The sequence below is a fragment of the Ipomoea nil genome, unplaced genomic scaffold (genome assembly GCF_001879475.1).
Source record: "Ipomoea nil cultivar Tokyo-kokei standard unplaced genomic scaffold, Asagao_1.1 scaffold3321, whole genome shotgun sequence".
Taxonomy (NCBI): Eukaryota; Viridiplantae; Streptophyta; class Magnoliopsida; order Solanales; family Convolvulaceae; genus Ipomoea; species Ipomoea nil.
The window spans coordinates 2,025,376-2,039,423 of record NW_017619749.1 but is presented as its reverse complement, the minus strand read 5'-3'; the positions used below and the strand labels follow the sequence as shown (position 1 = coordinate 2,039,423).

Here is a 14,048-nt window from a genome sequence, read left to right as displayed (position 1 = left end):
CTTGAAGAGATGAAAGCTATCATTTATTGACTAAAAACTTTTACCTTATTAAGTGTATCATTTTTCACATATTTTTAATCTGATCTCCTGAATTTGTTCTCACTTTTGCTTAGGACCTTAGCATCAAACCCCAAACTTTGCTCCATACAACAAGACCTGGGAAATCTACCAGCACCTTGAACACTTCAACTGCTAAAACACGTACAGAAGACAGAAAGGTTAGTATGCATTTTTATGCCTTGCATTTCATTTATGGACATTAATTTTCTGAATCTAATACATGGTGAAAATCTCTATTTCAGATTTATGTTCGTGAACCAGCACCCCCATTTATTTCAATCTCACTCTTTTCGTGTTTAATATAATTTTTATCTTATTCTCCAAACTCTTTTTCTCACTCTTTTCGTGTTTTTGTTTATCTTCCCATTCTTTCTCCTTTTATCCTCCTCCATTCGTTTTCTCTCTTTTATCCTCATCCACCTTCTTTCTCTTTATTCTTTTCATTAAAGTGTAATGTTTATCTATCTCTCCATTTGGACACTCATTCTTCATTTTCCATATTCCTTCAACTTCTCTTTTTCTTTGTCTTTTTCTTCCTATTTTTCTTATTGCTCTTCCTCGTTTTTTTAATCTATTGCTGCTCTCTTTTTCTTCTCTTCCTTGTCCCTGTCTATTTTTCTTATTGCTCTTCCTCCTTGTTTTTTTAATCTACTGCTGCTCTCTTTTTCTTCTCTTCCTTGTCCCTGTATTAATTCTCTTTCTTCTTACTTTATCTTCTTCTTCTCTTTCTCATCTTCCTCTCATTTTCTTATTTTTTTCCCTTCTTTTTCTTTCATGTTCTCCATTGTTTCCTAAAATAATTCTCATATTTCTTTTCCCTTCCTTCCATGTTCTCATAATTTTTATAATTCTATCTTTCTATTAATATCCTCGTCACCTTTTTTATCTTCTTTTAGTTTGCTCCTTATTGTTATCTATTCATTCTTTTCATCCCTATTTTTTCCTTCCACCTATCTTCCATTTCATTTTTCTTTATCTACTCTTTCTTCTTCTCATCTTTCTCTTTTTTATTATGCATTATTCTCTATGTCCTTCTTTTTTCTTATTTTCCTTTTTTTTTTTGTTTTCCCCTTCTATTTTTCCATTTTTTTCCCCTTTTATCTTTAATTTTTATCCTCTCCTTTCCTTCTCATTCTCCAAAGTCTCTTCAACTTTATATTAATCTTTCCTTTCCTTCTCCTTGCATCTCTTATTTGTCTTGTTATTTTTCAACTTTCTACCTCTTGTTCTCATATAAATTCCTTTCTGGTTGTGCATGTTTATCTTTCTCATGGTGTGAGGTATTATTTTTCTCCATCTTGTCCTCGTATTTATTCTCTTTCTTCTTTTGTCTTCTTATTCTCCATCCTTTTTTAAAATAATTCTCATACTTTTTTTCTCTTCATTACTTTTATAATTCTTTTTATTACTATTCTCATCCTCTTCCTTTATCTTTTTTTAGTTCATTCCTTATTAATCTTTCCATCTTTTTCATCCCTATTTTTCTTCCTTCCACCTATCTTCCATTTCATTCTTCTTTGTCTACTCCTATTTTTTCTTCTACTCTTTCTCTTTTTTGTTTACATTATTCTATATTCGGACTCTTTCTTATTTTCTTCCTATTTTTTCTTCTTTTCCTTTTCCCCTTCTATTGTTCTATATATCTTTGATTTTTTTCGCCACTTGTCCTGCTTGTTCTCCAAATTTTCTTAACTCTCATCATCTTCGTCTTTTTATTTCTCTTCCCCTTCATTCTCCTTCCATCTCTTATTTCGTCCGGTTATTTTTTTGCTTTTAATCTCTCATCTAACTTCCCTTCTCATTTGTGCGTGTTTATCTCTCTTTTCATTTTGACCCGTTTTTCTCTTTCTCTCGCTTTTTTCCTCATCTCATTTTTCATTATCTTTTACTTCAAAATTTTCATTATTCCTCCTTTCGCCTCTCTACCCATTTCTTAATTTATTACTCTACTCTCTTTTTCTTTTCCTTTTCGTTCTAATACATCATGTTCTTTCTTTTTACTCTAACCTCCCTTTTTTTTCTTCTTAATTTGTATCATCTCTTTTCCTTCTTATTGTCCCAACTCATTTTCTCACTCTCTAGTCTTTTTGTTTCTCTTTCCTTCCTTTCTCCCTTTCTCCTTTTCTCCTTTTCTCCTTATCCTTCCGCTTTCTATCTCTTATCCTCATCCACCTTTTTATTCTTCTTCTCTTTATTCTTTTAATTAATTCTGTTTTGACCCCGTTCTTCATTTTTCATATTTCCTTTATCTTCTCTTTTCTCCTTGTCTACTGCCACTCTTTTTTTTCCTTCTCTTTGTTCTAATATTCATTCTCTTTTTTCTTATTAAATCTCATCTCTCTTCTTCCTTTTCTTCTTCTTCTCTATCTCATCTCACTCACATTTTCTCTCTAATTTTCTTCATTTTTCCCTTCGTTTAGTTCTTTCCTTATTGTTATCTACTTATCTTTTCATCATTTCATCCACATTTTTCCTTTCACCTCCCATTTCATTCTTCTTTATATATTCTTACTTTTCTTTATCATTCCTTGGGATGAGTGCTTTTTGATTAATCAATTTGGACTTCTCTGTGGTAGGTAATGGTAATATCGATAGTAATCTTCGATGTTTACTGTATACAACTATTGTCTGTTGTCTGAATTTCATTGCATGCCTGTTCTTGATTATTTTGTGTCCTAAATTCTTTTCTGTCCGTTTGATTTTTCCCACATTTTTGGATTCTTTACCCTTTCTTATATTTAAAATGATTTTCCAAGTTTTTAAGTATTTTTTTTTAATATGTTATTTTATTTTTTTTGAAAATTTTAAAACTAGAAGGGGGAAACGCAAGTTGTAGTACAGCAATTAGCTGGAGTTATAAACCTCCCGCCATCTAGGCACACCAGAAATATCATCATCAATTAGTCCTAAGATTTCATCACGTGGCTTCCGGAGGATGTGCAGTCCAGTAGGGTGGTGAGCTGAGATCTTCGCCAGGGCATCCGCTGCTTGGTTTTGATCGTGGACGATTGGCTCAACTTGCTATATTTCCAGATTGCGTAAGTCTTTTTTACATGCGGCAGTCCTCGGCTTACCATCGCTATTCATATACTTTGTGATCTCCTCAGCATCGCTTTCAAACACTGCCTTTCTAATCGCTTTCAAACACTGCTTTCAAACACTGCTTCTAAACCTCATTGATACTACTAGTTGAATGCCTTTCAAGAGTGCCCAGACTTCTGCTTCTAACAGAGAACAGTTGCCAATACTATGTAAATCCCATCTTCCACTCCCCCGAGCAGTCTCTAATAGCACCCCTACAGTTAGCTTTCTCTGTAACCATCCACGTTGACTTTAACAAACTCTTGCAGAGGACTAATCCAACACAGCTGCTTCCCAGAGGAGTGATCTGATTGTGACGAGAAGCATTTCACCCTTCCAAAGGCCCTGCCTATTCATCTTGCTGCGATCTAATCCATGAAATCTCAACGCTTAACATCTTCTTAGAGTTATTGAAGATCGCCTCGTTCCTGCACTTCCATATCCACCATGTTGTTAATGCAAAGAGTGCATTACTTTCGTAAGGATGCCTTTCGGTGCAACCACCATCGAAGATGGTCGCCAGAAAATCCTTCACTCGTCGGCGCGCGTGAGTCGTCGAGCAGTGTGTGGCGGTGGCGCGCGCTTCGGTGACGTCGCGACTCGATCTCCGGCGTCGTCCTCCTGTTCCGAGCAAAGCCCACTACCTCACTCTCACTCTCACCCGCTCTGATACCATGTAGAAAGCTAAAAGGAAGTAGGTCTGTGAACACTGACCTTATATCTCTTCTTCTCTGTTTATTGTATATTCTACAAGTATAAGACACATCTATATATACAAGAGGGAGGGTTATCTATGCCTCTTCACATCCATGTCTGTTCACCTACTTTTGACCATTCACATACTTGTCTATTCATTTCTAACAAAGTGTTACTTTTAATTTTTAAAATATTTTTCAGTTATTTTTTAACATTTACATTCTAGATATGATTTTTTCCTTTATTTTTAAGTTCTTTTCCCTTTATTATTTTTAAAATGATTTTGAGCTTTTTAAAGTATTCTTTTTTGTTTTTGAAATGATTTTTACTGTTTTCAAGTATTATTTTTATGTATTCCTAATGCTTTGTGTTTTTTTATATGTTAGGTAGGCAAATGATCTTGTGCTAAAACTAGAACTTAGTGTTGTTTGAAACTTTCTTCATATAGTAGCTTGAATCAATGTTGTGTGTATCTTTTTCCATAGATCCTTCATGATGCAGGGCTGTTGCACTCAGTCCTAACTTGGTGTTACTAACTGTGTGTTTTGATTCTTCATGCAGTCACCTGACACCATGCATTCTATTTATTGAACCTTGCATTAAGTGCTAAGAACATCATTTTTGGACTGGTATATGGAATTTATTCTGTAACATTATAGAATTTGACTAATTTTTTCTTTATCATTCCTCAGGATGAGTGTTGCTCAAAGTTGAAAATTTATCCAATCTTGCAGAAGGTATGGTCTTGCTTGTTTTGAATTTGTAAATTAACAGATAAATGACCTTCTACCATTAATGTTTTTTGATTAATGAATTTGAACTTCTCTGTGGTAGGATCATGGTAATAATGGTAGTAATCTTCGATGTTTACTGTATACAACCATTGTCTGTTATTGAAAATATAGTCTACGAGTGAACATTCCTGTGACTACCTAACAACTTAATGGTAGTAATCTTAGATTTTCAGCGGTTTGAAGTATTCTTTTTAGTTTTAAAATGTTTTTCAAGTGTTCTTTTTAGTTTTAAAAATGATTTTCTAGTGTGTTCTTTAGTTTTAAAAATGATTTTCAAGTGTGCTATTTAGTTTGTAAAATGACTATAAGTGTGCTCTCGTTTAGAAATGATTTTCAAGTATTCTTTTTTGTTTTAAAAATGATTTTAAGTGTGCTCTAGTTTAGCAAATATTTTCATGTATTCTTTTTTAAAAATGATTTTCAAAAGACATTTTAGATTTAAAAATGATTTCAAGTGTGCTCTTTTGTCTTAAAATGATTTTCAGGTGTTCTTTAATTTTAAAAATGATTTTCATGTGTTCTTTAGTTTATAAAAATCATTATATAGTGTGCCCTTTTGTTTAAAAATGATTTTAAAGTGTTCTAAGTTTTAGAAATGATTCTCAATTTTAGAAAGGATACACCCGAATACGTGCCTAAAGTTGTTGACATTTTTGCGCAATTCCTTGGAGCAGGTAAATTTCTGTTTCATAACCTATGAATTATTGCTTGCCTAAAGTTGTAGACATTCTTGCTCAATTCCTTATAATGATGAACTCGCCTGATGACTTTAGGGTCGTTTGGAAAACCAGAAATTGACTTCTGGAAAATGTTTTCCAAGTTTCCCGTGTTTGGCAAGAGGGGGAAAATGAGGTCAATGTAAAATGACTTCCTTTTTTTGGAGGGCTTTTAAATTCAAATTGGTTCTGCAATTTTGAATGAATGACTAGGTGGAAATTGTTGTGCATGGGCTGATATCTTCTGTGCTAGTGTCTAATTTGTTGTCAGGTTCTTGATTTTTACATTACAAGGCATCTTGAACTTGGAATATCGGATCCAAATGCCAAATCATTATCTCATTTCAATGATTTGTATTCTCTATTTATCAAGCATATAAGCAGTTGGGTCATTCCAGAAGGTAACAGATATCATTCACCCGAATGTACTGAGGTATGTACATGCACATTCAGGTGAATGATCTTTGTTTGTACTTTGAGCATTGTTACATATATTTTGCATTTTTGTTAAGATCTCTCTCATAACCCCAGCTAGTTGGAACTTGGAAGCACCCACTAAGCATTTGTACATCTTGATCTGTTTTGCAACTTCCATTGTGGCTTTCAATAATCTTTGTTGCAGAATCCTATTGGAATAAGTTTGACACCTTCACATATCATGATATGTCGGTAATGTGACCATTACATAATGCCTCCGCACTTCAGAGTGTTGCTCAACAACACGAAGGGAAAGCAAGGCTTTGGTTTTCTTCTCTATCATTACTGTTTCATATGCTGTGGAGTTCTGGGTTGTCATTGCTCCTCTCGTCCTCAAAGAGGAAAGGGCACAGGGTACATGTTGGATTGGTAGGTGCTTTGGATTGTTCTTAGCAGAGAGAAGCTTTATCTGTATTGTGCTCGTATTAATCTTTTACTATTATTTCAAGTATTCATGAGCATCATAGTTATTTTATTGGAAATTTGATTGTGTTTGTATGTATAGCTATTGCTTTTTATGTAGTTTTTGTCCCAGCAGATGTCCTGCCTTTTTTGGATGGTTAGATATTAGAGTGTATGAGAAAACCATGAAAGAAGTTGCTAAAGAAATGGACTCTCGTGTTGAAGAATGGTTACAAGAGCATCGTTGGAAGAAAGAGGCCACAGGTGATAGATATCTGTTAGGGGCAGCAATGAAGATTTCATGGATGTGATGCTTTCACGAATTAAAGGGATTGATTTTAATGGTTTCAATGATGATAGTGTCATCAAATATGCTTGCATGGTATGCAGTCTTGGTTTACCAAATTATTATTCCTAAATTTAAGTCCTCCATGTGTACTTGAAATTAAAAATAATACATATAACTTTAATTTATATTATGTATCTAATTCACAATTTTCTTTAACTATATCAGAATTTGAGGAGCATATACGACCTCGATCATGCTAACATGGGCTCTATCTTTGATGATCCCCCATGTGTTAAAGATGGCTCAAGAAGAACTAGACATTGTAGTTGGCAAGGAAAGAAAGGTAAATGAATCAGATATCAAGAACTTGGTGTATCTTCAAGGTATTGTGAAAGAAACATTTAGGATGTACCCAGTGGCTCCATTAATAGGCCTAAGAATGTTCATAAAAGATTGCATCATATCTGGTTTTCATGTTCCAAAAGATACTTGGTTGTTTTTTAACTTGTGGAAACTCCAACGAGATCCACAAGTTTGGTCTAGCCCTCACGAATTTAAACCTGAGAGGTTTATTAATAGTCATAAGGACCTTGGTGTTTTGGGACAAGATTTTGAGTTGATCCCATTTGGTGCCGGTAGAAGAATATGCCCAAGAATAACTTTTGGTCTTCAAATGGTGCACTTGGTGTTGGCTAATTTGTTACATTTCTTTGAGCTCTCAAATGTCTCTAATGAAGAAATTGATATGACTGAGATGACTGGACTAACCAACCTCAAAGCTACACCACTTGAAATTCTACTAGTTCCCCGCCCCTCCCCTAATCTTTATTAGTCAACCACACATTAATATGTATGTGTGCATATATCTATTCATACATGTATAATACCATACATTGTAGATATTTATGCATTTGTGTCAAAGCCATAATATTTTGAAACTAATGCACAACATGTGGTTGATTGTTGGCTATATTTGATTTTCATAAAACATACAAAGACTTAAGACTTTTTTTTTTTCCGAATATGGTAAGCAATCACATCCTATGTTAAGCAAAACAGAATCTCATAGCAACTCAAATCTATTCTAAGTTCTCTTATTTCTCTTATTTTAGACAAAATTAATAAAGTAATACGAATTTACTAAATAAACAAACATGAAAGAGAATAAATTTATAAATAATCCAATATTACAATAACAACAACAAAAAATAATTAAAAAAAAAAAGTAAATAGGGTAAGTGAGAGAGAACTTCCGGAGGTGCATCGCATCTAGGGGATTCTAAAAAATGGGAGCTGAATCCACTCTTCTTCACACTGGTCACTTTCGACAAATTCTTCCAAATCAACCATATTAGAAGCGGAAAACATAGAAAGGAAAATGATGAAAGGAATTAAAAGGCAAACAATAAGAAGAAAAAGGTGCAAGAAGATTTGGTCTCACAAATCATCCTGTAGCCGGCGTTAATATCTCGGTATGACTCGGCAAACATAATAATTATTAAATTAATTATGAATGGATTGAATTATCTTTTAGAAAACGGCATTAAATGGTCAAGTTTAACGAAAGGACCATAGATGGCTAGAAACAAAAAGTAAGAAGACTAAAAGTGGTTAATTTAAAAGTTGAAGACTAAAAATGACAGTGCCACCAAAGTCGGAGGACCTTCACCGGTATTTACACAATATTTTAGTATTGTTTCCATAATTTTAATAGATTCAAAAATACATTTATTGAAATGAAACTAATAATCCATTAGTATTTATGTATATTTAAAAAAAATTATAAATACATAAATATCTGTGCATGTTACATATTTTGTATTTTTCTATTTTTGTGTTACCTAGATTATAGGTATTAAAAATGCTTAACATATTGTGCCCCTCTGACCCATGAATAAGTTTGTTTAACAGTTTTTTAAAATGTTAAGCATATTTTAATAATTTTTAAATTATAAATCTTGAAATATATATAAAATAAAATAAAAAACGACGGTCATCCTACACCTCATGGCGAAGGAAGAGGGAGGTGGGGTGGCCCTTTTTTTTTTTTTTTTTTTTTTTTTTTTTTTTTAATTTCATTTTTTTAAAAGTTTTTTAATTTAAAAAATAAATAGATAAATTAGCCGGTCACCGGTGATTAGATTGAAAATTTGACCAGAAAATTTAACGGCAAAATTAAATGTGACACAAATTGAATAGTTATGCACTTAATTTAAAAATTTTAATAGTCAATAACTAAAATTGATACATGTATTATAGTCGAGGGACTAGAAATGTATACTATGTAATTCTGTAAATTGGTATACACCGTCATAGTATTCCCGGTCCTTCCTATGCAAAAAATAAAAAATAAAATCATGTAATGGCTGCAATTTTCTTGTCATATAAAAATGTCTAGTGGTACGAAGTGGTTCTTCTAAATGGGACGTTATGGGTTTAAGCCCCAATGAGGCAGTATTGACTTTTTTTGTATAAGCTTGAGAAAGTAGTTATGAACATATAATACATTGTAACAAAGTCAACAGTACTAAAAATAAGTATTAATTATTAATTATTCAATTATAATAATTCAACTAAATATTGATATGTTAATTACACATTGCTTTTAAATTAAATAAATTTACTTATATGATTTATTCTCTCATGTATTTTTTGTTACTATTAGTTTTTTTTTTCATAAAAATTTAATTGATGAAATATTGATGGAGTGTTTGAAAAATAAATTATAAGCCAAAGTTAGTATAAACACAAATATTTAAAATTCAATACCCGAATATAAGTCAAAGTGGCGAACAAAGAGAGAGATTTAAAATATTACGGTATTTTTATTTAAACATTACACATTATAAATTTTGTTTGTTAGTGCCAATAGTAGTTATTTATTGTAAAAGATCCTTTAATAAAAACTAATTATATTTATGTTAAATTAATCTATGATAATAAAAAACACTTTATTGACTGAGCCCATCACACTGTTCTTCTTGCGATTTATAGAATTTGCATTGTATACACCATCATGTAGTGGTTGTAAATTTTTTTTTTTTTTTGTCACATAAAAAATATTAATTATTCAATCATAATAATTCTACTAAATTATGATATGATAATGATAATTACACATTACTTACTGCATTTATGATTTATTATTTTATCCAAATTTTTTTCTTTATGTTTTCCATGAAATATTTATGGGGTGTTTGAAAAATAGATTATAAACCAAAGTGAGTAATATAACACAAAAATTGATGCTTTCAAAAAAAAAAAAGAACACAAATATTTAAAATCTAAAATCTAAATAACTGCCCAACAAATACATTATTGTCAGTTGAGAAGAATGCGGAAGAAGTCCAACGTACACTTTTTTTTTTTTTTTTTGGAAACTGCCCAACGTACACTTACTGACTCCTATTATATAGATACCTCTGCCGATCACCAGTTCTTCATCGCGCCGCCGTGCACAACCTCATCTTCCGCCGCAACCACCGCCACTCTTCCTCCTCCGCCGCTGATGTTACTATGAAAGACTGCTGCGATCTCCCCGCCTTCGCCGACTCGTCAATGCCTACGTCTTATTTGTGCTTTAATATCACAGAATGAACCTTCATTGGTACCAATTACTATGGTAAGTATTCAACAAAAACTTGCTAGGGTTATTTTGAATCTTTGTATTTTCTTTGAATACTTGTTAGATTTCGCAGATAAAGTTTAATCACTATGTAGTTCTTTGCTCCCTTTCTGTATTCCTGGATTTCCCCACATTTTTGGGTTCTTTATCCTTTATTATTTAAAAAATGATTTTTAGTGTGTTTAAGTATTCTTTATAGTTTTTAAAATGTTTTTTTCGCTGTTCTTGTTAGTTTTTAAAATGATTTTCAGCATTTGGAAGTGTTATTTTTAATTAGTTTTCAGAGTTATTTTTTTTAGCATTTACATTCTTGATATGTGTTTTTCCTTTATTTTTGGTTCTTTTCCCTTTGTTATTTTTAAAATGATTTTCAGGGTTTTAAAGTATTCTTTTTAATAGTTGATGCTTTCCTTGTCAGTTCTGAACACACAAGATGATCTACAGGCTGTATGCTGGGCTATTCTTCTCGCTCTGTGTTGATATGACGGACAGGGAGTTGGCTTATTTGGAGTGCATCCACTTGTTTGTGTAGATACTGGATCACTTTTTTAGTAATGTCTGCGAGTTAGATTTGGTTTTTAACTTTCACAAGGTATGGTTTGTCAGTCTTTCTCATTGTGAATCTCTGTATTTTCTTTTATTTCTACTGTATTCACCTTGTGTATGCTGCATTGTAATTTATACTTCTGATTGATTGTTTTCCTATGAAGGTATATCTAATCTTAGATGAATTCGTTCTCGCTTGGGAGCTCCAAGAAACAAGTAAGAAGGTGAGAGTAATCTCGAGAAGAAGGATTTTTCTCGTGCCTTATCCTTGTTCTAGTGAGGTGTACTTTGCATAGATTTTGCAGAAAAAATGGTTGTTTGATTTCTTCTGAAACTGCAGGCTATCATAGAGAGTTTGAATGAATTGGAGAAGTTGGAGTAAAGATTGATGATCCATGATGGCCAACCTTCATCCATATTCCAAAGTATGCACCTTTTTCATTTGCTCCCCTTTGATCTTTCTGAACATTTAGGATTATGCCTGCTTCTGTTTGAGACTTTGAATCTCTAGAATTTCGTTCGATTTTACTCGTAAAGAAGATGGATTGAGTGTTCATGTCATAGGATTGAAGAAGACATTGTGATTGATAGGTAATTTCCTCCCGCTATTCATGATTGAGTTTGCTTCTGTCCTTTAGATAGAGAGTGCTTTGATGTGAGATTGCTCAACTCTTTTTGTTTCGGTCCAATGTCATATCTTGTCAAACATGAAACATTTGTCTCGTCAATGATTATCTTGAAACGCTTACTTAATTCACAACTTATTGAATTAATGATACGAAACATCATTTGTATTGAAGGAAACAATTTTGTTTCTGCTTTCCTGTATGAAAAATTTCTTACTGATTTTCCAATGTTATAGCATGACCTGAGGTTCGTGAATCAGCAGGGTTGGCATTCAGCACTCTCTACATGGTACCACTTGTTAGTTCTTGGTGTGTTGTTGACATACCAGTTTTTATATTTTAAATATTAGTTTGATGATGGTTCATTGTGTAGACTGCTGGAATGCAAGCAATTGATGAGATTGTTCCTACACTTCTGCATGCTCTGGAGGAAGATCAAACCTCTGATACTGCTCTGGATGGTTTAAAACAGATTTCTAGGTTGAAAGCCATTTGCAAATGTGTATTTTCTTACATTTCTGCCTGACTCATATCCTTCCCAAGCTTGTCTACCTTCCCCTTTCGTAAGTATTGTGACTATTTCTTATAGCTTTTTTTTTTTTATTTTTTTATAGAGTAGTATTTCTTTATTATTCACAATGGTCTTTGGTTTTATATCCAGCGCCTTCAATGCACATGCTTTGGGAGATTTAGCAGAGGTTGCTGGACCTGGTCTTGATGCCCCCCTTGGTACCATCCTTCCTGCTTTACTCACTGCAATGGGCTATACTGATATGGTAGGAACCTAATTTTTATGCCATAATGCCATTTACTTGGTTTCTAAGTTGATTTGTGTTTTTTTTTTTTCATTGCATAATTTGCATGTGTCATGCTTTCACCTTGAAAATATCGGAGGTTCAAAGTCTCGCCAAGAAAGCAGCAGAAACTGTTGTCACTGTAATTGATGAGGAAGGTATCGAGTCTTTACTGTCGGAGCTTCTCAAAGGAGTTGGAGATATTCAGGCATGATTTATTGTTTTGCATAATGCTAATGTGACTTTCTTTTCTTTGTATTCCAGTTCTTAGCTAACACTATTTAAGTTTTATTCTTCCAGGCTTCAATCAGACAAAGTTCTGCGTACTTAATTGGATATTTATTCAAAACCAGTGATCTATATCTTGTTGATGGGGCTCCAAATGTGATATCCACCCTGATTATTTTACTAAGTGATTCAGATTCAGCTACCGTGACGGTATTATTTTGATTCATTGCATGACATTAATACAATGCACTTTAATTTACTGGTTTATCTTACCGTGCTCCTTTACAGATTGCTTGGGAAGCATTTGTCTAGTGTTATAAGTTCAGTTCCTAAAGGAGTTCTTCCTTCGTATATAAAGTTGGTTCGTGATGTATACAAACATGCAGGGAGGACCAGTTCTAAATTTCTAATAACTGGTTTTTGCCTCCGGAAAGCTCTTCAACCTGTGAGTGCTTCCTATTTCGCTCCAGGTATTCCTGCTTTGTTGTCCGACTGATTGCACTCTGGAGTGGTATCTTCTTCTTTCTCTTATTCTCACCATTGGTTGAATTCTTCAAATCTACTAAAGCCTTTAATGTAATGGAACTTGATTTCAGGGTAGTATTTGCATTGGTTTAAGTGAAGTGATGGCAAGTGCTGGGAAGAGCCAGTTGCTGAGTTTCATGGACAAGCTTATCCCTACCATTCGGACAGCACTTTGTGATAGGTTTGAGATTGTTTACTTGTATTGAAGGAAGCAATTTTGTTTCTGCTTTCCTGTATGAAAAATTTCTTACTGATTTACTGATGTTATAGCATAACCTGAGGTTCGTGAATCAGCAGGGTTGGCATTCAGCTCTCTCTACAAGGTACCACTAGTTAGTTCTTGGTGTGTGAATATTAGTTTGATGATGAATTGATGATGGTTCCTTGTGTAGACTGCTGGAATGCAAGCAATTGATGAGATTGTTCCGACACTTCTGCACGCTCTTGATGACGATCAAATCTCTGATACTGCTCTGGATGGTTTGAAACAGATTTTAAGGTTGAAAACCGTTTGCAGTGTATTTTCTTTGGGAGCTTTAGCAGAGGTTGCTGGACCTGCTTTACCCACTGCAATGGGCTATACTGATATGGTAGGAACCTAATTTTTATGCCCATAATGCCATTTACTTGGTTTCCTCATTCACATCATTTAAATTTGAGTCATTGCTTAATTTCATTTGTAAATTTGAGCCGTTGCATAATTTGCATTTGTAATGCTTTTACCTTGAAAATATAGGAGGTTCAAAGTCTCGCCAAGAAAGCAGCAGAAACTGTTGTCACTGTAATTGATGAGGAAGGTATCGAGTTTTTGCTGTCGGAGGTTCTTAAAGGAGTTGGAGATATTCAGGCATGATTTATTGTTTTACATAATGATAATGTGACATTCTTTCTTTGTATCGAGTTTTTGCTGTCGGAGGTTCTTAAAGGAGTTGGAGATATTCAGGCATGATTTATTGTTTTACATAATGATAATGTGACATTCTTTCTTTGTATTGCATTCTTTAGCTAACACTATTTAAGTTTTATTCTTCCAGGATTTAATCAGACAAAGTTCTGCATACTTAGAGTGATTCAGATTCAGCTACCGTGACATTATTATTTTGATTCATTGCATGACATTAATACAATGCACTTCAATGTACTGGTTTATCTTACCGTGCTCCTTTACAGATTGCTTGGGAAGCATTGT

The 14,048-nt window shown here is 33.4% G+C and overlaps 1 protein-coding gene and 1 long non-coding RNA gene across 2 annotated transcripts; both read left to right on the top strand.

The window, feature by feature from the left end:
• The first annotated feature begins 10,564 nt into the window (after positions 1-10,564).
• On the top strand, positions 10,565-11,786 carry LOC109170172. Its single transcript, XR_002052373.1, has 4 exons — positions 10,565-10,910; positions 11,027-11,111; positions 11,549-11,601; positions 11,686-11,786. It is a non-coding gene; the product is annotated as an uncharacterized LOC109170172 (long non-coding RNA).
• A 1,025-nt stretch (positions 11,787-12,811) lies between these two features.
• Positions 12,812-13,929, top strand: LOC109169790 (eIF-2-alpha kinase activator GCN1-like). Its single transcript, XM_019318680.1, has 5 exons — positions 12,812-13,040; positions 13,130-13,182; positions 13,252-13,449; positions 13,596-13,706; positions 13,894-13,929. The coding sequence occupies exons 3-5, from the start codon at positions 13,261-13,263 to the stop codon at positions 13,927-13,929; spliced, it is 336 nt and encodes a 111-aa protein (XP_019174225.1). The 5' UTR covers positions 12,812-13,040; positions 13,130-13,182; positions 13,252-13,260.
• The last annotated feature ends 119 nt before the right edge of the window (positions 13,930-14,048 follow it).